The following is a 23,933-nucleotide window of genomic DNA, read 5'->3' as shown; positions in this document are numbered from 1 at the left end:
AGTTTTAACAGAAGGATTTGGAAGAAATAGATGATGAAATGTAATTTCTTTCTAAGGCGGTGAGTTGGCAGAAACGTTAGCACGGAATGCTTAGCGGTATTTCGTTAGTCTTTATGTTGTGAGTTCAAATTCCGCCGAGGTTGACTTTGCCTTTTATCCTTTCGAAGTCGATAAATTAAGTACCAGTGGAGTACAGTCGATCTAATCGACTGGCCCCCTCCCACCAAATTTCGGGCCTTGTACCTAGAGTAGATAAGAATTTGTCTTTCAATCTCTATCGAGATATATGCGTTTTTTTTTTTCTCTCTAAAATTTGTCCTTTTCTACTCTAGGCACAAGACTCGAAATGCTTGGGGAGGGGACCAGTCGATTAACTCGATCCCAGTATGCAACTGGCCTTTAATTTATCGACCACGAAAGGATGAAAGGTAAAGTCGAGATAACTGAGATAGCTGATGATTGGGAGGTTGTTGTGTCAACAAAAACTGTAAGTCGTAGTAAATTAACATGATGTCCCACGTAGTATGCAAATTTTTCGTTACGACATCGAGGGTTCCAGTTGATCCGATCAAAGGAATAGCCTGCTCGTGAAATTAACGTGCAAGTGGCTGAGCACTCCACAGACACGTGTACCCTTAACGTAGTTCTCAGGGGATATTCAGCGTGACACAGTGTGACAAAGCTGACCCTTTGAATTACAGGCACAACAGAAAAAGGAAGAAAGACTGAGAGAAAGTTGTGGTGAAAGAGTACAGCAGGGTTCGCCACCATCCCCCTGCCGGAGCCTCGTGGAGCTTTAGGTGTTTTCGCTCAATAAACACTCACAACGCCCGGTCTGGGAATCGAAACCGCGAGTCCGCTGCCCTAACCACTGGGCCATTGCGCTTCCACTAATTCTTAATAGTAGAAGATTAATAGAATCTGGTCTTAAAAACAAAAAGAGAGAAAAGAATCAAAAAGCATAAATGAAAACAATAATGTCTCAGAGTTAACTCCCCCTAGTTAATGTTGTATGAGGTCGCTGCTATCGTTTACTTAGTCACGACTGAAATAAGACGACAGCAGCGACATCTTTATATTCAACAACTGAAATAAAAATCTTTCAATCATGAAAATGGCTGATACCCCGGCAGTTGTTCGTCGTAATCGACCTGGCACGAAATATGAGGTATTTAATAACAAAACAAACACTAACAGTCCTAACATCCGTCTTTCTCTTTTATAATTCTGTTCATTCTTATTTTGATTAACCCCTTGTTTTATGTAGGGGACAGGTTTACGCCTTTTTTTCCCTTCGACTTCTTTTTGCAGATGCGATCGCTCGGTCTGCTAGAAATAGTTACTAAATTCTTTCAAATCATATCCTGCTGTTTTAAAGAAGAAAATCGAATAATGTAGTCTTATATATGCTACTCCTAAGACGAAAACGAAATGGTCATCACCAGTGGAACGCATTTGACCATTAGATCTGTTCACAGTTGACCTGTGTCTTAACAACAATGTTAACATTTTTTTAATGTCTTTCTTTAACAACTGTTCGCCTGTTCAAGCAAGATCCAGCTAGATTTTCACATTTGTTTTTATTGGCTTCCTTTATAAAGCAAATTTTTATATATATATATATATATATATACAGATTGAAATCATAGCTTACTTAACTAAGAACAGAAACAAAACACTTCTAGGTATTTATTTAGATACGATCTTTTCGGTTTAAACCCCACAGAGGTCAGCTTTATCTTTTACCGTTCCGGAGTCAATAAGATAAAGTGCTCACCAACTACAGGATCGATTTAATTAACTCTGCCCCTCCCACAAATTTGGGGGCAGTTAGGGAGTTAGTTAAAACTGAATAATGTACAGAAGGCATGAAACGAAGTTTAGTATCTCCTTTCCTTCCTATAACGAAGACATCTTTGATGTGAATGGAATTATAACAGAAAAAATTCTGTATATAGGTTATTTATTTTTAATCTATCACCCGGAAAGGATTGCTGGAAGAATCTATCCTTGTACGACACCGTGCCTCGGAATTTCCAATTTTATCAGCTCGCTTGTTAAAATTTCTTCAAAAAGCAAAACAAACCGTTTCGTCGACCACGGAATGATGCCCTCCCTATTATTTTTGTTTACTTTTGTCCCCAGTAATTACTTTAGTATCAGCCTCTATATACGAGAGGGGGCTGAAAAGTTCATAGGTCGACTATGAAGGAGTGATGCTAGCGCTGCGAAATCTTGTCAGCATTAATTTCAGCTATTCTGTTTTTTTGAGCCAGAAACAATCCATGCAGTCAAAACCCCTCCTCACCTGCTCCGAAGAAGGCCAAGATCATTTCATTTGCAGGGAAGGTGATGGGCCTCAGTTTTTGGGATGCAAAAGGCATTGTTTGTTGATTTATTTTCAGAAAGGCCACATCATCACAGGAGAGTACTATGCCAACTTGCTGAGACAATTATGAAAGGCTATCAAGACCAAATGTTCAGGAAAATTGATGAAAGGGGTCTTGTTTCATCAGGACAATGCTCCAATACACAAGTCCTTTATGTTCAATGACTGTGGCTTCGAACTAGCTGATCACCTTCCCCATTCTCCTGATTTGGCTCCATCTGACTAACATCTGTTCCCCAAATTGAAAAAAATTTTTTTACTGGGAGCCAATATTGCGCTGATGAAAATGTCATATCTGCTGCTGATGACCTTTTTCACCATCTGGATGAAGCTTCATCCGTGAGATCCAAGCACTACAATACCAATGGAAGAAGTGTGTGGACTGCAAGGGCATTATGTTGGAAAGTAAATCTCATTGTTTGGAATTTTCTTAATGCACTTGACTAAAATATCCACAACTATCTTTGGAAATAGTATTGCACTATATTTCTAATTTTATTAATAATTAATGCCTGGTTGGGAAAACTATACTGGAAAGGCTTTACGTTCACAAGTGTGAAGTTGATTTTATTAATCCTGAAAAAAATGAAAGGTAAAGTTGGTCTTGGAAGGAATTGAACTCAAAACATAAAGGAATGTAGTTAAATGCTGCAAGGTATTAAGTCCAGTTCTCTTCTATAAGAAACATTTCTAACATTGGCACAAACTATAAATTTGTAGGGAAAGGGTATAACCTTTGTAACAAGTTTATCTTTAGGTTTCTTTTCTATGCACATGTTGGTGTTTTTAACCATCATAACCAAAGTTTGCATATAATCTGCTTCATAGTGATACTGTTGATTATCCTTAAGTTAGGACTATGTACTTTGGTGTCCCACCTGAACATTAATCATTGATACTTTCAGCCAGTCTAGTCAAGCTTGTGTACCTACTCTCACTCTATTTCTTTTATTGTTGTATCTGACGTCTGACACATAATAGAATGCAGGTATTTATATATGTAAGAATTAAGTTAATTACTGCTACAATCAGGTTTCTCTGTCATGCTAGTGTAGATTATCCTTAAGTCAACCATAACCACCTTGTTTATATATATATATATATATATATACAGAGAGAGAGGGAGGATAATGTTGTCCAATGTGCCCTATTTTTAAAATGACAAAGTGTAATTTGAGGAAGATTCAGTTGTTATTTCCTGCAGGTCAATTGACTGCATAGATTCTTCATTAGTTCATGCTTCATAATGAAATATTTAATGGTGTATTTTGAATTAATAAAAAGCTCCTTGTTACCTTCCCCACTAACCCCAGTAAACATTGGTCATGGTAGCATGCAGAAGATGCTTAGCTGAAGGTCAATTCTGATTCAGCAAGTTTATAATCAAAAACATTCCAACTGTAGTTGTTCCATTTTTAGGGTTATGTAGGATAAATTATCTAATAGGTATTTTCCTTATTTAAGATGGTAGGATGTTATTTGAAAAAGAATTGGCTGCTATTTCTGCCAGATCAAGTAACCATGTAGAAAATCCCTCAATAGCTGAACCTGCAGAAATTGAAATTAACAAGCATATAAATCCCTTCTGTCATCATCATCTATCCATCTTCCTTGCTGGCTTGTGTTAAATGATTTGACAGGATTTGAGGAATGGAAACACTGTTGTGCTCCATTGTCTGTTTTAGCATGATTCTACAGTTGGATGCCCTTCCTAATGCCAACTGGGTGCTTTTTTTGTGACACTAATATTAAATTGCTTTGCAGCTTGCAAGAGTATTGGTCTAAAGTGCCCCCCCCCCTCCATAACTGAAGGAGACTAGAAGAGATAGGGTGCAACATTTCTAGGTGGGGATTGATGATAGGGAAGAAAGTAAGATGATAAGAATAGATTTATAGTTGTGTGACAGTGGTAAAGGAGAGAATAACAGAATACATACTATTTGGGAGGGTGTAATACAGGGTACAGGGGGAAAGGGAAAGGATTACTGTCATGGGTTATTGAAAATGAGAGGGACAGTAGAAAGGTTATAAGGTAGTTTGTGTAGAGAAGATCCAGGGCTATTCTACGTTATAAGGGTGGATATTGACAAGATTTGAGGAAAAGGGGATAAAGAAAGGAAAATAGGTGAGGGAGGTAAGGAATCCTGAGAAAGTCATTGAAGGTAAGAGAGGTGTGTGGGTAGCCCAGAGAAGGAGAAATGAGAAGATAGAGATGCTGTGGTTAGAGGAAAGTGAGAAAAGAAAAAATGAGGCTGAGTGTAGTATTGGGTAAATGTAGTGAGAATAATGGAAAAGAGAGGCTGGAAGGAGTCATAGAGATGGGTGGGTGATGGGAGAGCAGTGTGAATGCAGAGAAAGCCTCTCAGGTGGGTAGTTCGTCATAAGAGGTCAGTGAGAGAAAGGGTTAAGGGGGTAGTAGGTGGATGCAGTGAGAGATTGAAAAGCTGGAGAGCACCCTAGAGGTGTGAAGGCAAGAGGAGATGTTGGATGGCAATAGGGGTAATTCAAGAGAGAGTGTACTGGCTGGAAGTACAGCAGGACAAGTATAATGATGAAGTTAAAGTGTATTGGGTAGGTGAGGGTGAGGTGGATCTAAGAGAAGGATGAAGGGTCACAGTGAAGTGAACTGGATAATGAAGATGCAGTCTGATGGAGGTGGTGGGGAGTTGTGAGTGATGAAGGGATGGTAGTCAGGAGGAGGGTGTGAAGATATAAGGTGGGCTTGGTGAAGAATAAATATATGATATCATGGCATCTAAGACACTAGTCTCATGTCTAGTATGTTTGGTCATGGGTGGACTGGTCTCCTGTAGCACTAGACATATCCAGTTAGTATGGCCTTCTGTCATCTCCTTTGTGAGATGCAGCATTTTCTGGTCAGCCTTCATTACCCTATCCAAAGTCTTTATCTACACTTAATTTCCTTAGTGACCACCATATTACTGAATGTAATACCCTGCTAAAGCCTTCTCCAAGTCAGCAAATGCCAGGAATAGTGGTTTTCTGTTAGTCAAATATTCCTCCTGCAGTTGCCTCACTATTGCACCTATTATACTTCTACTGAGCATGAAGCCAAACTGCATCTCATCTAAGTTTACTCTGTTACAAATCACTTGTTCTATGATTCTCTTCATGACATTCCAATTGCTTAATTCTTCTATAACTTCTCTCCAATGGTTCTCCTTTACCTTTGTAGCAGTTTACAATGATGCATTTATATCAGTTGTCAGATATGATACTTTCCTTGATACTTGATTAACTATCTCAATAGTTATCATGAATCCCACCTCACCAGATATTTTGAACAACTGCCATGATGACCCAGCAATTTTTTCCCCACTTTGTATCCTTAGTTTCTTTTATCTACCACATTTCCATCAACTTGAATTTCTCCTCCCTCTGTATGATCAACATGAGGTAGAGCCACTTTCTTATCCTAAAGTAGTCCGCCATCACCACCAACAACAACAACCACCATAAGTCTTAGTGTTTCTAGGATTAAATTATTTAACATGCATTTTGTGTTTTTAAAGATGGTAGTAGGTGATATGAAGGAGATTCGGTTGCTATTTACTGCAGATTAAGCTACTATGTCAAGCCTCCCTTTTTGGCTTGATTTCTATTGAGTTGCATGATAAAGGATTAAATGAGAATGGAAAAGTATCCCCGCTTGGGTTGTTCCTATATGATTAATCATCATTAAGTATTTAAAGATAATTAAAATAGGTATACTTCTTGTGTGTTCCTAAGCAATTAATATATTGTTTTCTTATTTACCTAGAAATGGTGCCATTGGCCTGATGAATCCTTTGATGAAATGGAGAGTACTCTTGCAGTTCAACAGGTAATGTACTGATATATGTGTTATTGTCTCTTATGCAAGGCCTCTGTTGGTGAAACTTACTTGAGTGATTTGTTTACTGAACTGCAAGTGGAGCTATCTTCAAGCAGTCACACAGCCTGCTAGAACTAGCAACCACATTGCCTCAAGTTACACCCTACCATTCTTAAAAAAAGAGAAAGACACATTAAGACAATATAATCTTAGATATACAAACTGACAAAATGATCACTAGATCTCAGAACAGTATCTCTCATGTAATAGGTAAATGAAAGCCAAGGCTTCTGGTGTGTGTTGTACTGCAAACCCTTCAAACATATGCCAGCATGGAAAATCATTAAAGTAATAGGGTGATGGAGAGGTTTGCTGATAGTGCTGATTCAATCATTTACGGACAACATCCACTGATGCTTCTACATTAAAGAAGATAAAAACTATTTTTACAAGCTACAAAATAATTATTTAAATTCTGTAAACAGTACATCTTTATCAATAGACAAAGAAAAGTGTATGTATTCTTGTAAATATCAGTTTTTCCTTCCTTGCACAAAAATGACAAGTCAATAGATTAATATTAACTCTTAAAAGACAAGTTAATAGGAACAGTTAGAAATATTGACTCCAATTCAAAGTCATCTTAGTATCAAAAAGATAATTATGAAAGGTTTAAAACTTGTATCTGAAACATAAACAGCAAGAAAACAAGATATAAACATGAGACTGTGCAAAAATGGATAACATCCATTGGAGCTCTATTTACTCTTGTTCATTTGATTTGAATTGACAAAATATGTTCAGTAAATCTATCACTAGGATTAAGAAAAACAAACATTTAATCATTTAGAAAATAATTTATCTTGATGATCTTAGACATGATAAACACTGTACGCCATAAAAAACCACTACACCATATGCCCACGGGCTTATGGCGTAGTGGTTAAGAGCGTGGCTTACTAACCCCAAAATTCTGAGTTCGATTCCAGGCAGTAACCTGAATAATAATAATAACAATAACATCAAAAAATACCTTAGAAATGGGAACCCAGGTTCAAAATTTCCCCAAGACACCTGATGAAGGCTGGAGGGTATATCAACTGAAACGTGTTAACAACAAACAAGATGAGGACAAATATCCGTCAAATGTAAATAATGTAAATAATGATAAACACCAATTTGAGAGAAAAAGTGACACAAGTACACTACTGGATAATAGATACTGGGTTCAGATACCATCAGTGAGTGTGTTATTTTTTTGCCTTAAACTACTGCTTATATCTAATGTCATTCACATTCTTTCCTTCGCAGTTATTTTTTTACTGATTTCTCGAAACCGGTTTATTTATTCATGTTTTGCTTGTAAAGTCCTGTTGTTTCTCTCTACAGTTTATCCAACAATCTATACGTAAAGATGTAACAAACATAGATGCCATCCTCACTCCCCCTGAAGGTCAAGAAGAAGGTGTGTGGAAATATGAGCATCTAAGGTAAAAAAAAACATTGAATTATATGAAGTAATTCCGTAGATAATTTTCTTTTGATAGAGGAAATTTGAATGCTTCTTTTCCTCATATGTTGTAACATTTTAAAAATATTCGTAGTATTTGATGTGTTGATATATTTATACAGAAATGAGAAAGTAGTGACACTAAAGAAAATCAATTGACTTTGTGCCAATATCTCTGGCTCATTACTAATATGAAAAATCAGTATTTAGATAACATATACAAGAAGTAGATTTGGAATGATAGAAGGAAAGGATGAATAATGTATGGATGTCTTTGAAACTGACATGTAAATGAAGATTATTCTTCTTATTATTTTTCTTATTATTATTATCATTAAATGATATTAACTATTGGTCTTATTTTTCCTAGTCATATTCTTAGATTATAGTCTATCTTTAATCTAGAACCATGACTTCCATGAGCTAATCTCTTGAGTAAAATATTCTAAAAGTAAAATACTATCAACTGTGATGAGCATTCTCTTGCTGAATATTCAGTTCGTTTCTGTTATTGATTGATGGGCCATTTGGTGTCTTAAGAGTTCTGAATTCAAATATGACTGAGTTTGACCAGTGTTGCATTTGATTACATTTATATGTGTATTTGTCTGTATGAGTTGTGTGTATGTATGTATAGAATATAAAATGTGTGTGTTTTGTAACTTTATTGCTGAAGCTTTGTATAAGTGTAATCTTTCATTTACATTGTAGGCAGTTCTGTATGGAGCTCAATGGACTTGCTGTTAAGCTGCAGGTAATTTAACATTTTATGATTTTAAATATCAGTTTGAGCATTATTAATATCAGTCAGTTCCCCAACTTTTTTGTTTATTTCGTAGAAAATCTGAACATATTTGGCAGAATTGATAGTGTCAAGCAAAATGGCTTGGGATGTAGAGTTATGTCCTTCTTGGGTTCTAAATCTAAACCCTACATTGGTTGACTTTACCTTTCAGCATTCCAGGATCAATAAAATAAGTACAAAGCAAGTATTAAGATCAATGCAGGTCGTTGTCGACTTAGGACCACAATTGGTTCTGACTGACTGGTCGTAAGTTGGCCATGCTTAATCAGGGTGCTCTCTTTTGACTTTACTGCCATGAGTAACCCTTACTCTGTGTGTGCAGTAGCAGCATTATCTCAGTGTGATGAGAGCATTACACCATTGTGGATCTTTACTAAGCTTTGTAGAGAGTTGGTAGATGTTGGAAGCTGAAGTATTATCAACAGTAAATTTCTGTTTTATTCCAATATGTTTTGATAGCATTTATACATCTTGGTTGAAGTTCTGATTGTCTGAATTTCTAACTCTATATTACTCCCATATAAGTTCACTTAATGGCTATATTTAACTTTCATTTGTTTACAAAACCTTTTATCTCAGATTCTATTCTTTCTTCTCTAGAATCTTACTTCTTTAGACTATATCTAGCCTGCCAATTCTGGTGACTTTATTTGTAGTACACTATTTGACTATATTTACCCTCCAACTATTTATGCCTTAGCAGTCAATGTGTGTGTGTGTTGTGTCATCATCATCATCATCATAATTTAACATCTGTCTTTCATGCTGGCATGGGTTGAACAATTTGACAAGACCTGGTAAGCCTAGGAACTTTGCCAAGCTCCATTGTCTGTTTTGGCATGGTTTTTACAGCTGGATGCCCTTCCTAATGCCAACCATTTTACATATATATTTCTGTGGATCTCAAAGCATGCATAAAGCTATAAATAACAGCATGTAAATATTAGATTGAAAAACTTGTTTGGATAGAAAATGTCAAAGCTTGCCCATTGGTACTATAAAACCCACAGTTTCTGTAGACAGATGTGGGTTTGTCTCTCTTGGCAGCCTTTGACTCTTTTCATCCAAATGGGTTTTTTGACCCAATATGTACATACTATTACTTTATGTGTGCTGTAAGAACCAATGTTTCAAAAAAGAATCATTTCATGTTCTCTCGAAAGTTTGTAAATTCTTATGACATCAACAACATTTATCTATTTATGTATTTACACACTACTTATTGAGTCAATACATATTTTGAAAACTTGTTTCAGAATGAATGTAATCCAGATAGCTGTACCCAGATGACTGCCACAGAACAATGGATCTTCCTGTGTGCTGCACATAAGACCCCAAAAGAGGTATTATTCAAATTTCTTATATCAAAAAATTGTAATTGAGAATAATTCTTCAATGTTGCTAGTTCGCAACTGGTTGAGATACCATCCATGAATATATATATATATATATATATATCATAATAATTATATACATAATTATAACAAGGGATTGGCATTATGCTTCTCCACACGGTGAAAATAGATGCCAAATGATGCCAATACCACCTTAAAAAACACAGGCTGTAGTTGAGCAAAAGAAAGATAATGAATTAAACTTTTGGTTAAATATGTACAAGATCTTGTTTCAGGCTTAAGGTAGAAAATTATACCTACTGCTGTCTCAGCACCGTTATTCCATAGTATAAATTTACAAGTATTTACATATATGTATACAAGCAGCAACTTAATACAACAATATATATATACATTTAGGGCAGTGAGCTGGTAGAATCGTTAGCACGACAGGCGAAATGCTTAGTGGTATTTTGGCTGCCATTACGTCCTGAGTTCAAATTCCGCTGAGGTTGACTTTGCCTTTCATCCTTTTGGGGTCGTTTAAATAAGTACTAGTTATGCACTGGGGTTGATGTAATGGTTGTGTGTTAACAAGGTTAGACATGGCTAATTTGATCAAGTTGCTTTGTCTTTGTGATGGTTAGATTTTGTTAATTTCAATGGTAAAGAGCTTAACTCTTAAAGAAAGTAAAATATTACATAGTAGTTGTCTCGCATTGATAAAAATATTTAGTATAAAAAAATTCCTTAATTTTTCTCACTATTATTTACTGTTTTTTCTTTTTGTCTTAAGAAAAGAATGCTTAAACGTGTGTAAAATTAGACATTCAGTCCTATTATAAAGACATAGTATAATTTCTTTCTCAAACTGATATCGCAAACATTTGTAAGTTATCTACCTTGACATCTCAGCCAATTTCAGTCGACTTATTTTAAATGGTCAAAACAATGAAATTATACAATTGCTGCTTATAATTGTTACTCATGGTATTAACCGGAATTTTGATTAAATGGAAAGAATAGTTATCATGTCTGGCAGTCAATAAGACAACAATGTTTTTTTTTCATAAGCTGATTTAATCCATTTTCGCTGTATTTTTTAGAACTTCTCAAATATTTAAAGCCAGCCAGAACATTCTCTTCACAACTCACTGTTTACCTGCAACAACATACGTTTTTCTATTGACAACAACTTGTGACGGTAGTGAAAAGAAAATAGTCTTTCGAAAAGCTCTTAGTTTCTTTACATACATACATACATACATACATATATATATATATATATATATATTCTGTAAAAATATAGCATTTTTATTTGTTTGCAGTGTCCTGCTATTGATTACACAAGACATACATTAGATGGAGCTGCTTGTCTATTAAATAGCACTAAGTATTTTCCAAGCCGGTAAGTTTCTAATTTTAATTATCTTTTTCGTAATCCTAAATAATGAACAATAATTGCCATGCTTTTGTTATTCAAAACAAAAGTGTTTGATTGTAGATTTGAAGGCGGACGTTAAACAATGATGATGATGATATTATTCTATTAATTTAACTAAGAAATATTTGTATGCAAGTCATGTTGAGTTTTCTAACACCATTGCTAAAGCAAATTTATTCCTGTAATCCAAAAAATAAACTGAGGTATACTGATGCACCAGTGTTTCAAGCTAATGAAATAGTTGTTGGCTATACAATATGCAAAATGTTTGCTGCTATGAGCTATACTTCACCTGAGAATCGCATATATTGACAACAGGTAGCATATATAGGCATACATAGGTATAGGTATGGTAATTGTAATTGTCTTCACTGACATACTGAAATATCTTTAAAATCTTGCTGCATTTTTAAAATTCCATTTATTTATTTATTTGCAGGGTCAGTATAAAAGAGTCATCTGTAGCCAAGCTCGGGTCTGTTTGTAGAAGGGTCTATCGAATATTTTCTCACGCTTATTTTCATCACAGAATGCTGTTTGACAAATTTGAGGTAATTTTCTGATTTTTTGAAAATATATTTACTATATTTACTGCTCTATTGTGCAGTGTCTTTCTTTTTGTTGACTTTAACAATTCATGGTCTTCTTATCTTAATAACTTGATCATACGGAATGATGAAATACCACAACTTAACTTTCTCATTTTCTTTCACTACTTTAGGTTAATGTTCATACCATTTATCAGCTCTCTACAAATTATATTCTCCACATAGTTCCCATTGAACAATATGCAATATTATATTCTATCTTTTCACCTTTTATACCACACAGTTTGCTTAAGTGGGATTCAACAATTTTATCATCTTCATATTTCACATAGTTTCTTCTAAGCACTTTTTCTTGTGTTACACAGATTAATGCTTCTGTTCAAACGTTTAGGTTTGATTTTCACAGCCATTTTCATATCAGAGATATCAGTAATGAAGATAATCCATGCTTGTAACTTATATCTCCATGCATTGTTTTTCCCTCTTCATCATATCTCTTTTTCCTCTCTTCTGATTCCCTTATGTTCATCCTTATCAATGCTGTCTCCACTGTGTCACTCTTACAATGGTTCCAAACCATTCTTTTTGCTGCTTTTACTTTCCTTGCAACTTATCAAATCTGTTCTTATACTTTTCCTATGCAGGCAAAGCCATTGAATATCACTTTTCAGAGCAATGCTCCCTGAAATGTCTTCAATTTCTTAGTCTTTACTTTCCAACTTCTGGAGTTTTTCCTTATTCTTTTGACAACCCCTGCTTCCATTTAATTACATATACAACACATATTTATTGCTAATATGTTTCGTTCATATAATTATATTCTTCTCTGGTATTCTTTACCAGATAATTCCTTCATTGCAATCTCTTTCATATCGTTGACTAATAGTATTAAGTACATATATCCATTCTCTTCCATATCCTTCACCACCATCTGCTAACAATGCCTTCTGCTTTTTATTATAAGTATACCATACTTCTTTGTCCAAAATTCCATTCCTGTGTTGTTGCTAAATATATGAATTGTTGGAACTTAATCTATCAGTTTTCACTTTCCTTGAACAGTTAAGTTCATTTATTCATCCTCATTCATAGCCATCACCTGTCTCTTGTTTTTTCAATATCTTCGCTGTTATGCACAATACAAACAATAGGGTAACATACTTTCACTTTGAACTATTTGAACATTGTTTTTTGGAGAGCAATATTTATTAATGGTAGCGTGCTGGACATTTGCATCATTGAGTTACGTCCCCTTAATGCCTGGCCAGTTCCTGTCAAACCGCCCCACGCATGCCAGCATGGAAGGCAGATGTTAAACGATGATGATGATTGCTATTTTTAAAAAAAATATCTTTTCTCTTCTTTAAAGTTCTTTTTCTTCCTTTCAGAATGAGACTAATCTTTGTAGACGGTTTACCACATTTGTTACCAAATATAATTTGATGCCGAAGGACAGTCTGATAGTACCAATTCTGGAAGACCAGGCATCTCTGAATGGAGAGAGTGAAGCTTGATTTGAAAAAACAAAAGTGATTACTGTTAAAAAAAAACCCCAAAACCAAAAACTTAAAATTACTGTACTGTTTCTGCTCGGCTAAGTAAAACTGTTTTTACTTAAACAATAGTAGCCAGGGTTTGACAACCAGTTTCTCTACTGATGACAACTGTGAACACCTTAATAAACCAATTACACAACTGTAGCAAAGTGTATTGGGAGTTGTTGCAAGTAGGAAGAAACTATGAAGAGCTTCAACACTCGAAGTGCTAACTGGTCTTTTTTTGACCATTTTATTTTCTATTATGATAATCTTATTTATGTTTAAATTGACATACTAGATTCTTAACACAAAAAAAATAAGTTCAGCTATTAAACAGAATCTGTTAAAAATCGACTTAAAGAAAATAGAAATATATACAGGTTTCGTTATTTCTGATTGAAATAAAAATATATGTATATATTATTTACAAGATATGTGTATATATATATGTGTGTGTGTGTGTATATATATATATATAAAACATGTATATTATAATATATATACATATATATATTATATTATATATAGTGTATGTGTGTATATGTATATATATATATAATTTACATGTGTAAATATGCACACATTTATATATATATATACACATACACACACACATACACATACACCTATATATGAATATATATTACATACACACATGTATATATGTGTGTATATGTATGTATACGTATTTACCTGTGTATATCTATATAAGTATGTGTATATATATATATATGTGTGTGTGTATATATATATATATGTATTCATATGTGTATATATATATATATATATATATATCATCATCATCATCGTTTAATGTCCGCTTTCCATGCTAGCATGGGTTGGACGATTTGACTGAGGACTGGTGAAACAGGATGGCAACACCAGGCTCCAATCTAATTTGGCAGAGTTTCTACAGCTGGATGCCCTTCCTAACGCCAACCACTCAGAGAGTGTAGTGGGTGCTTTTACGTGTCACCCGCATATATATATATATGTAATGACTGAAACAAGTAAAAGATTAACGATTGCAGACAAGCTAATGGACAAAATCGGCTGCATCTTTTTTTTTCTTATGCATGTTTTCCATTACCATTTTACCAAGTATCTGACAGAGATAATGTTTAACCTGTTCTTGCTACAGCAGGAATACAACATGACAAGGTTAACAATAAAATAACCAGACAATGATTAACTAGCAAAAACCAAATATAAATATTTAAATAGCCTTATAGTTTTAGTCTAAATTCTCAAAATATCAGATCCTTTGTTTTCAGTAACTGTAACTAGAAGCTAATTGACTTAGAGCTTCTTTCAAGTATTTCAGATTTTTGTTTAAATATTTTTAATGTAAAAGGTCTCAAATTTCACCTAGGTCTTTTCTTTTTTTCTCTCTCTTTTTTCTTTTCTTTTTTTTATATTTTATTTGTGCATTACTTTTCAACCATAGAAATGTCATTGAAGGGTAAGGGAGAATTCTTAAAAGAAAACAAGGTGGGGAAAGCATATTTGAATGAAACAGGAAAACTTGAATTTCACTTTGATAGGTATTGCTAGTTGTCATAATAAACTGGAAATGTCTAGTGGAAGTGGTTTGTGAGAACATTATTTTTCATGAAAATATGAAATAAATATCCTTCAGCTGCAGTTTGGTGTAATATAATGTGAAAGATTGATAAGGTGTGGGGGTGGATGTTAAATTTCACACCTGTTCAGTATATGACAGCTTGCTAAAATTGAAGTCTTTTCTGCTTAATACACTAGCATTAAAATTAGTGTCAAATGTAATGTTTTTTTATTCACATTGTTTTGAGTTAGCCATGCATTTTATCTCTTAGCTTTTAGATGTCAATGATATATTTTTAGGATGACGTTCTAGAGTATGTGTGAGAGGTCAGACTTGCCTGGTTTGTACATGAAGCACGTTGAATATTTGAGCCAGATATGGCCAATTTAAATGTTAAAAGGTTAATGTGGTGTGTGGGTGCAGTAAAATAGAATGTGTTATGCTTAGTAAAAGAACTGGTTCGAATTTGGAATGTTTTAAAGTAGTTTTAAGTGTCTATTGTATTAAATTTTATTTTCAGACTTGACACTGCAAACATTGTTAATAATATTAAGCTTGAAATACTATGGCATTCATGCTTTTCTAGGAGCATTAGTGCCTTAGTAACATTACTCCTCTGAAATCAGTTACTCAGATTAATTTAAAATAAAATTATAAAAACATAAATTTACAAATATAAAAATATAAGTATATTAACACCGAATATTTATAACTAAATACAGTTGTCCATCTGGGCAATCCTATTTGTGTACATTTTATATAAATGATGATGATTATGTGTGTATTTATGTGTAATATATATATATATATATATATATATATATTGTTTCGAATTTGTGTGAATGTGTATATTAGTTGAATAAAGTTGAGACATAATCTGGTTTTTCACATTTTTTAGTATGGTATTTTGACAGGATTGGCACTTTCATGCATGGTGTACTCATCAGATTTCAAATGTGTTTAGTACGTCTTAGAATGCTCCAACCGGCTGGCTGGAGTGTTCTAAGAGGTATTAAAGTTGTCAAGAACTCAACTGTCAGTGAAATACATTTGAAGTCTGATGAGTGCACTGAGTGTGGGGGTGCTGATTTTGTTGGAATACTTTAGTGAAGAATGTGAAAACCAGGCTGTATTTTGGCTCTATTCAACTAATACATATATATAATTTAAGCATCTTAGGTAAAGCTTTCTAACTTGGACAGATAACGTTGTGATGTCACTTTGTTATAGTGGTTAGCAGTTATATGGTTTACAGGAGATATGGTGCTCAAATCTTATGGGTACTGTTACAACTTTTTTCTGTCTCCTTTCATCACAATTTTCCATGTTTTCCATGCTGGTATGGGCTAGATAATATAGTACATATTACTATATACTGTGTTGACAGGTATATAGTAATATATAACCATTGGCAGGTTGCTCATTTAAGTAATCTTAATTACTTTAAATTTTGTAATTTGGTCAGTTATGATTGTAATGCCATTCTGGGGTGTATTTGAAGTCTATTCTTCATATTTAATTCACTTGAAGTCATAGCATTGACTACATGTTGAGTCATTATGCACTCTCAGAGATTAAATGTTTCACTTAAATGAACTAAAATTTTACTACTTAGTTTCATGTACATGTGCCTAAGTATGCATTCAAACCATGTGGTTTCAGGTTCAGTTCTACTGTGTAGCATGTTAGGCATGTTTCTTCTGCTTATAGCTTCAGGTCAGTTAAAGCCATGAGAGTGGATTTTGTAGGTGAAAACTAAAATAAGCCCATTGTATACACCCCACCACACACACACACGTGTGTGTCTTCTAATATCACTCACAACACCGATTAGATTGAAGCTATAGTAGGAAACTATTTTTCCAAGATAGAGATGCCATGTAGTGAGACAGAACTTGTGACCTTGTAGCAAAATCATAATGTTGTGTGTGATGGTTGTAAATGAGCATCATTGTCATAGAAGCAAGGCTGTTTCTAAGCTTCTGAGAAAAATGCCTAGCTATGAGAAAATATTACCTTGCTTGGAAACAAGTTAAGGTTGGTAACAGTAAGGGAATTTGGCAATAGAAAAATCTCTCAACAACTTCCTTCTGACCCATGCAAACATAGAAAAGTGGTTGTTAAATAATGGTGATTATGATAGTATAAGTATAATTTTTATATCCGCTTTCCCAAGCTCACTGTATCCTCCTCTAACACAGCTTCTCACTACAGGTATTTCTTTGCCACTCTCTGAGTGGTTGGCGTTAGGAAGGGCATCCAGCTGTAGAAACTCTGCCAAATTAGATTGGAGCCTGGTGTTGCCATCCGGTTTCACCAGTCCTCAGTCAAATCGTCCAACCCATGCTAGCATGGAAAGCGGACGTTAAACGATGATGATGATATATGTATTCATATATGTGTATATATATATATATATGTATTCATATATGTGTATATATATATGTATTCATATATGTGTATATATATATGTATTCATATATGTGTATATATATATGTATTCATATATGTGTATATATATATGTATTCATATATGTGTATATATATATGTATTCATATATGTGTATATATATATATATATATGTATTCATTTATGTGTATATATATATATATATGTATTCATATATGTGTATATATATGTACTCATATATATGTATATATCTATTCATGTATACATATGTACTCATATATGTGTATATATACATATATATATGTATATCTATATATGTATTTAGATATATACATGTATGATATTTTTATGTGTATATATATATATATGTACATATACATGTGTACTATATATATATATATATATATATATATATAGATATACATGTATAAGTGTGTGTGTGTGTGTGTATATATAGTGTTTGACTATAAATGACCAACACTTGCTTTTTGTACAGCTAGATTGTTTGGTACTTCCAATACTAAAACGATGGTGACTTCCAATGTTAACTTCACTCCCTACAGTGATATCTTTTTGTTCCATCCCCTCTTTTTTTTTTTTTTGCAAACCCCATATTAAATTTATTTTAATTTATTAAACTATTTATATTAACCCGTTTTTGAAGTTGAAAACTGATAATAATCCGTAGGTTTCTTTTTATTCATATGATGCATAAAAACCAAGATCTGAAGAGGATTTAATCCTCCCTCATTCACTCTGTTACATTTCACCTTCATAGAAGAAAAATCCTGTATTATTATTTTTTCGTTTTGTATTTCTAACCAACCCTCCGAAAAAGAAAAAGAAAAAGTAAACTCTTAAACGAAAATAAGTGAATAAATAAAAAGAAAATATATATCTAAAAACATTATTTTATTTTAACAAATTTTTGCCAGGTGTATGCATTTTCTGAAACTTATCATATACCAGACACTTTCCAAATGTTTAATGAATACTGATATTTAAAATTACTAAATATATTAACCTAGTCACCCATCTGTGGCAACAGAACTACACACACATGTATGTATACTTCATTACCAAAATTCAATGTTAGGTAACAGCTTGGTAGTTAGTTCCTGCAATGATGGCAGCTGCAGTTGTTTTGCATTGATTCATAGAATCCTCACATTGGTTATTTGCAATGTATATATTGGTGCATGCCATATAATTTCTAAGAAGCTTATGTATTTTGAGGGTTGGGGTTGGCATGACTACATATACGTATCATCAACATTGTCTTTATGTCCACCTCATGTTAGCATAAGCCGGATGGGACATTTTGGACAGTGTTTTACACACACGCACACGCACACGCACACACACACACACACACACACACGCACACGCACGTAATTAAAGCAGCATGGTTATAATTGTGTGGTCAGGAGGTTTGCTTCCTAATCATGTGGTACTGAATTTAATCTCACTGCACTGCACCTGGGCAAGTGTCTTCTACTATAGTCGCAGGCCAACAAAAGCTTTGTGAGTGGGTTTGGTTGACAGAAACTGAAAGAAGCCCATTGTGTGTGTGTTGCTCATTTCCTGTCTTCTGTGGAAACCATGTCCGGCTGTGGAGAAAACAATACCTTGCTTGGAAACAGATGAGGGTTGGTGACTAGGTGGTCATACAGCTGTAGAAAGTTCACCTCAACGAATTCTGTGTGACCCTAACGAGCATGGAAAGTGGGTTTTAAAACAGTGATGGTCTCACACACACGGTATTAACAGTATATTTTTCAATTCAAAAGTGTAAATGATATAAGCAAATTAAGTAAAAACACAGGATGAAGTAAATATGAAAACATTTTTATTTCGTTTGAAACTATCATTGAACATAAATAATCCTTTCTATTATAGGCACAAGGCCTGAAGTTTTACTAGTCAATTACATTGACCCCAGAATTTCACTGGTACTTAATTTATCGCCCCTGAAAAGATGAAAGGCAAAGTCAACCTTGGCGAATTTGAACTCAGAATGTAGTGAAATACTGCTAAGCACTTTGTCCAGTGTGCTAACGATTCTGCCAGCTCGCCGCCTTAATTATTGAACATAATAATATATTATCTTGCATTCTTGATATTCTTTAATTCTTAAAATAATTTGCAAAATAGGTAGAGTAGTTGAAACTGAGATATTGAGAAGCAAATCACTGATGGGAATATAGTCATTCTTTATAATGTGCAGAAATTGGAGTGATCAGCAATCATCTGTAATTTTGAATATTCTACTTGCATTATATGCATGGATTAATAAATTATATTAAAAGCTGTGATGAGCCCTAATTTATATATCAGGTCTGTATTCATCATAACCTTTGAAATTCTGAACATTGTTATGACAGTACCTCAGGATAGTCTTCTATTCTTTTATTTATTTCAGTCATTTCACTGTGACCATGCTAGAGCACTGCCTTAAAAATACCAAGTTTTTTTTTTTTTTTTTTTGTTTACCAGTAGAAACAGAAATATAGAAATTATGGGGTTAGGAAGGGCATCCAGCTGTAGAAACCTTGCCAAAATAGACAACTGGAGCTGGTGTGACTCTCAGCCTTAGCAGCTGCTGTCAAACTGTCCAACACATGCCAGCATGGAAAATGAATGTTAACTGATGATCGGGTCAATCATTTATTGAGCATCCTACATAAAACTGGCCACAAGCAATGCAGAATTTCTCAAAATGCAGTCAAATAGTTACCAATGTTTGCCTTTGGGATTTACTGATTGTCATGGTGCAGGCATTTCAATCGGCGCCCGGGGCACGTGCCACCTCGTCCCCCCACCCCTAGTTACTTTACTGCTGATGAGTTGTCTATATTGCCAAGTGTTGTAGCAGACGCAAAACCAACGGCGTCTTCGTGACCGGTTATATGCCATGGGGTAAAGACCCCCTTCGGTCATGAATGATCGTGGGATTGCGACCAGAAAGTTACTCCTCCCCCCCCCCCCCCCACACCCCGATGCACAAGTCTGAGCTAGGTTGTTTTATGGAAGACCAGCAGTCGCCCATGCATACCAGCCTCCTCTTTCCACGCCACCGATTTTATCCAAGAGAAAGGTCAAAAGTCGATACAGCTTGGCAACTTATTTCTATAGCTGAGTGAACCGAAGCAACGTGAAATAAAGTGTGTTGCTCAAGAATACAACGTACAGCCCGGTCTAGGAATCGAACTCACTACCTCATGATTGTGAGCCCGATGCTCTAACCATTGAGCCATGCGCCTTCCGGTTATATGCCATAACTGAGGATATACTACTCGACTATGCACAGGCACGCGCATATACTTATATATATATATAAATATACGTACCTACACACACACACGTATTACTTCATCATCATCTGAGTACGACCACAAAGTTGGTCACTGTTTTCTATTTCTCTAATTCTCTGTCTCCATATCTCTTTCTCATTCTCTATCGCAATGCCATTCCCACGCAGAGATTCTCTTAAATGACGAAAACAGAGCCAATTAAAATAAAATTAGCCACAACGAGAAACGTACTAAAACACTTTGGCTGTCGTATATGACATAAACGAATAAGTAAATAAATCGAAATGGATATTTTGTGTGCCCCATACACTTTTAATGAGATATTGAAGATGAAAGGTTTCAAAATGAATAATAAGAATATATATTTAACTCTTGCCAAAACAGACAAACATCTTGCTTAAATTTTTGTCTTCTGGAAACTTTCAAATAATCGTATTTTGTTTACCTATCGAAATGGGTTTTTTTTTAAGATAAAGGGTTGTCTTATTTTCACTGACGTTAGCTGAATAAATTATGCAAACTAGTTTTTCTTAAATTTGATCCTCGTCGGATCAAATAAATATTTTCGCGACCCCGTCCCATTCGTAATCGGACAATTGGTACTAATGCTGTACAGACGTAGTCCTTGGCAGTAGTCTGACAGGAACTAATCATAAAAACAAGTAAATACAAAAACTGTCTCGTGTCTTTCAAATACTCCTGCTGAGCGAGATGGGTGCCAAGAAAGCTTACCGAAGCCCATAAATACAATCGTGTGGAGATCTATCAACGCTTATTTCACCGCTACAATGATAAAGGCGAAACTTTTTTGTTTTAGAGAGAATAATCATTGGAAATGAGACCTGGGTTCACCACTTTGAGCCAGAATCCAAAAGGCAGAGTATGGAGTGGAAACATCCGGAATTGCTAGCGAAAAAGAAATTTAAGACTCAACCGTCTGTCGAAAAAGTGATGCTAACCTTTTTTTTAGGACGCAAAATGGTCTATACTGGTACATTACCTGGAAAAGAGGTCTACAGTCACCAGTATAGGCTACAGTGAAATTCTGATCAACAAACTGAAACCAGCAATTCATACCAAACGCCGAGGTCTATTGTCGAAGGAGTGTTACTGTTGCAGTGCAATGCAGCCGCCCATACCGTTGAAACCGTTGAAAATTTCGGTTTTTAGTTGGTGAAATATCTTGCATACAGTTCAGAGCTTGATCCTTCCAACTATCACCTCTTTGGATCGCTCAAACATCTTTTACGAGGTCGATGATTTGCTACAGAGAAAGAAGTGCTGGAAGCGGCGCATTAATGTCTGCTCAACCAGCCGAAAACTTTCTCCGTTGGAAGTGTATCGTAAAGCAAGGAGAGTATGTCAATAAATGATGTAATTGTTCAATCTCTGCTTTTCTTTTGATAAATTACAGAAACAAGAGTGCGTATAATTTTTGATTTATCCTCGTATATTGTAATTCCACATAATGTACACTACTTTATTCACTCAATCTTAAATTCTCTGCTAATCGTAGAAAGAGAAAATATTTTAATAGACACAACCTGAAAATATGCTAGAGCCCCTCATGAACACGAAAGATATATCATACAATCCGCCAAAAACACTGAAGCCTCGTGCTCATACTGAAATGCAAATAATTGCACACCAGAGAAATCCTGAAACTTTAGGACCATATAAAAACCCAACCTAACAGTGTCATATAAACGGTACATACATATGACAGGAATGGAGCTTTAGGAAATATTCAATAATCATACGTTCTTTTTCAATTCAGACAGATTAAAAAAAAAAAGAACACAAACAAAATTAGCCGAGTACATCTGATAATTAAAAGAAAAGCCTTAGATTATCATATTAAATGGCAAATCATCGAAAGTTCTAAAGCCTATCAGAAAGGAAACAAAATATACTATCTGTGCACAGTTAAGAAAATGTAAAATCTTAAAAACCTCTCCATGTGATTAGAGATATGCGAGAAATGCAGACATTTGGAGCATCACCTTTTACGGGACTTCATGTAACAGGTGCAGTTTAACCGGGTTAAAATCGCACGAATACATTAACTATTTCATATTAGGATTCTTTATTTTTCTCTTCCATCTTACCTCTTTCTCAAGTATTTCTACTTATTTTTTCTCTCTCCCAACAGTCACCTTCATCTTCCTCCACGCTGTTTGTTCATTCCCGTTCAGTGTTGATGTATTGATCCCTGCTTCATTCTACGTAACAGTTTTCTTCGATTTATAACGAAGTAAAGAACTTTTTTCCTACTGCGTTTCAGAAATTAGCTTCAAAGTTCATACCTAAAACTCAGCAAAGAATAGCTCACCACGACATGAACTTATGTCCGAGTAAGACATACCTAATACAGGCATATATTTACTGCAACATGTATGACATAATTATATTCAGTTTTTAGCCATTTCATTTTACATACATGCACACGCACACACACACACACACACACACACACACACACACACACACATGTAGACACATTGCCTGTTTAGATTACTTTTTAATTTAACTCTCATCTGCCTGTCATTTAGATCAGTTGTAGATACATGTCAGTTATATTTTTGACTACATACGATACTTGGTGCATATTCATCTGATATTTTGTAGATTATAATTTGCCAAAAAACAGCCTCTTTTTCTTTCTCCTCTCTATCATAGCCTCAGTTAAATATGAAGCATCTTAGAAATTTACTCACACAGACACACATACGAGGTGGTATCGAAAATTTTCTGGACTTGTTATGTTTAATAAAAAATAACTTATTTACCTAAGTTTTAACATCATCTCCTTCGAAATAGTTTCCTTGTGCAGCAATGCACCGGTTTCAGCGTTCCTGCCACTTTTGGAATCCGGCTTGGAAGTCGTTTCCAGTAAGCGAGTTAAGGACCTTCTGCAATTCATTCTGGATCTCGACAACAGTGTTAAAACGGCAACGTTTGAGCTGCATTTTCATCTTGGGGGAAAAGATGGAAATCCGCAGATGCTGAATCTGGCGAATATGACAGAAGCGATGCATTGCTGTCGTGAAGAATCCAATTCTTTGCATTCCACAGATCCGGTCACTTTCGCCAAATGTCCTTCTTCAAACGCTTCAAAACGTCGCAGTAGAACTCTCGATTGACGGTCTGGCCCGTGGGGGGGGGGGGGGGAATCTCGATGTACAGTACCACATTTCCGGAGTGTCGCTCATGGCAGGTCTTTCAGATCGCTCGCCGTCTTC

The 23,933-nt window shown here is 34.9% G+C and overlaps 1 protein-coding gene and 1 long non-coding RNA gene across 2 annotated transcripts; one reads left to right on the top strand and one right to left on the bottom strand.

Annotated features, from left to right (window-relative positions):
- The first annotated feature begins 1,003 nt into the window (after positions 1 to 1,003).
- LOC106871335 (MOB-like protein phocein) lies at positions 1,004 to 18,284 on the top strand. Its single transcript, XM_014917734.3, has 8 exons — positions 1,004 to 1,168; positions 6,171 to 6,233; positions 7,614 to 7,714; positions 8,446 to 8,488; positions 9,796 to 9,882; positions 11,202 to 11,281; positions 11,757 to 11,868; positions 13,254 to 18,284. Exons 1-8 carry the CDS (start codon positions 1,109 to 1,111, stop codon positions 13,377 to 13,379), a joined length of 672 nt encoding a protein of 223 aa, XP_014773220.1. The 5' UTR covers positions 1,004 to 1,108; the 3' UTR covers positions 13,380 to 18,284.
- Positions 18,285 to 19,243: 959 nt separating this feature from the next.
- Positions 19,244 to 23,345, bottom strand: LOC149133799 (uncharacterized). The gene is made up of 3 exons (XR_016243475.1): positions 22,800 to 23,345; positions 20,728 to 20,865; positions 19,244 to 19,627 (listed from the first exon to the last, which is right to left on the bottom strand). It is a non-coding gene; the product is annotated as an uncharacterized LOC149133799 (long non-coding RNA).
- Between the last annotated feature and the right edge of the window lie 588 nt (positions 23,346 to 23,933).

This window comes from Octopus bimaculoides, chromosome 10 (assembly GCF_046866305.1).
Source record: "Octopus bimaculoides isolate indiv1 chromosome 10, ASM4686630v1, whole genome shotgun sequence".
NCBI lineage: Eukaryota > Metazoa > Mollusca > Cephalopoda > Octopoda > Octopodidae > Octopus > Octopus bimaculoides.
The sequence above is the reverse complement of the archived record's forward strand: the minus strand, read 5'-3'. Positions and strand labels throughout refer to the sequence as shown.

Excerpts from the sequence above, each read along its gene's own strand:
- LOC106871335 (XM_014917734.3), top strand. The coding sequence starts at position 1,109 with ATGAAAATGGCTGATACCCCGGCAGTTGTTCGTCGTAATCGACCTGGC. Across the intron at positions 6,234-7,613 it reads GTACTCTTGCAGTTCAACAG|TTTATCCAACAATCTATACG; the intron begins GTAATGTACTGA and ends TTCTCTCTACAG. Across the intron at positions 11,869-13,253 it reads TGCTGTTTGACAAATTTGAG|AATGAGACTAATCTTTGTAG; the intron begins GTAATTTTCTGA and ends TCTTCCTTTCAG.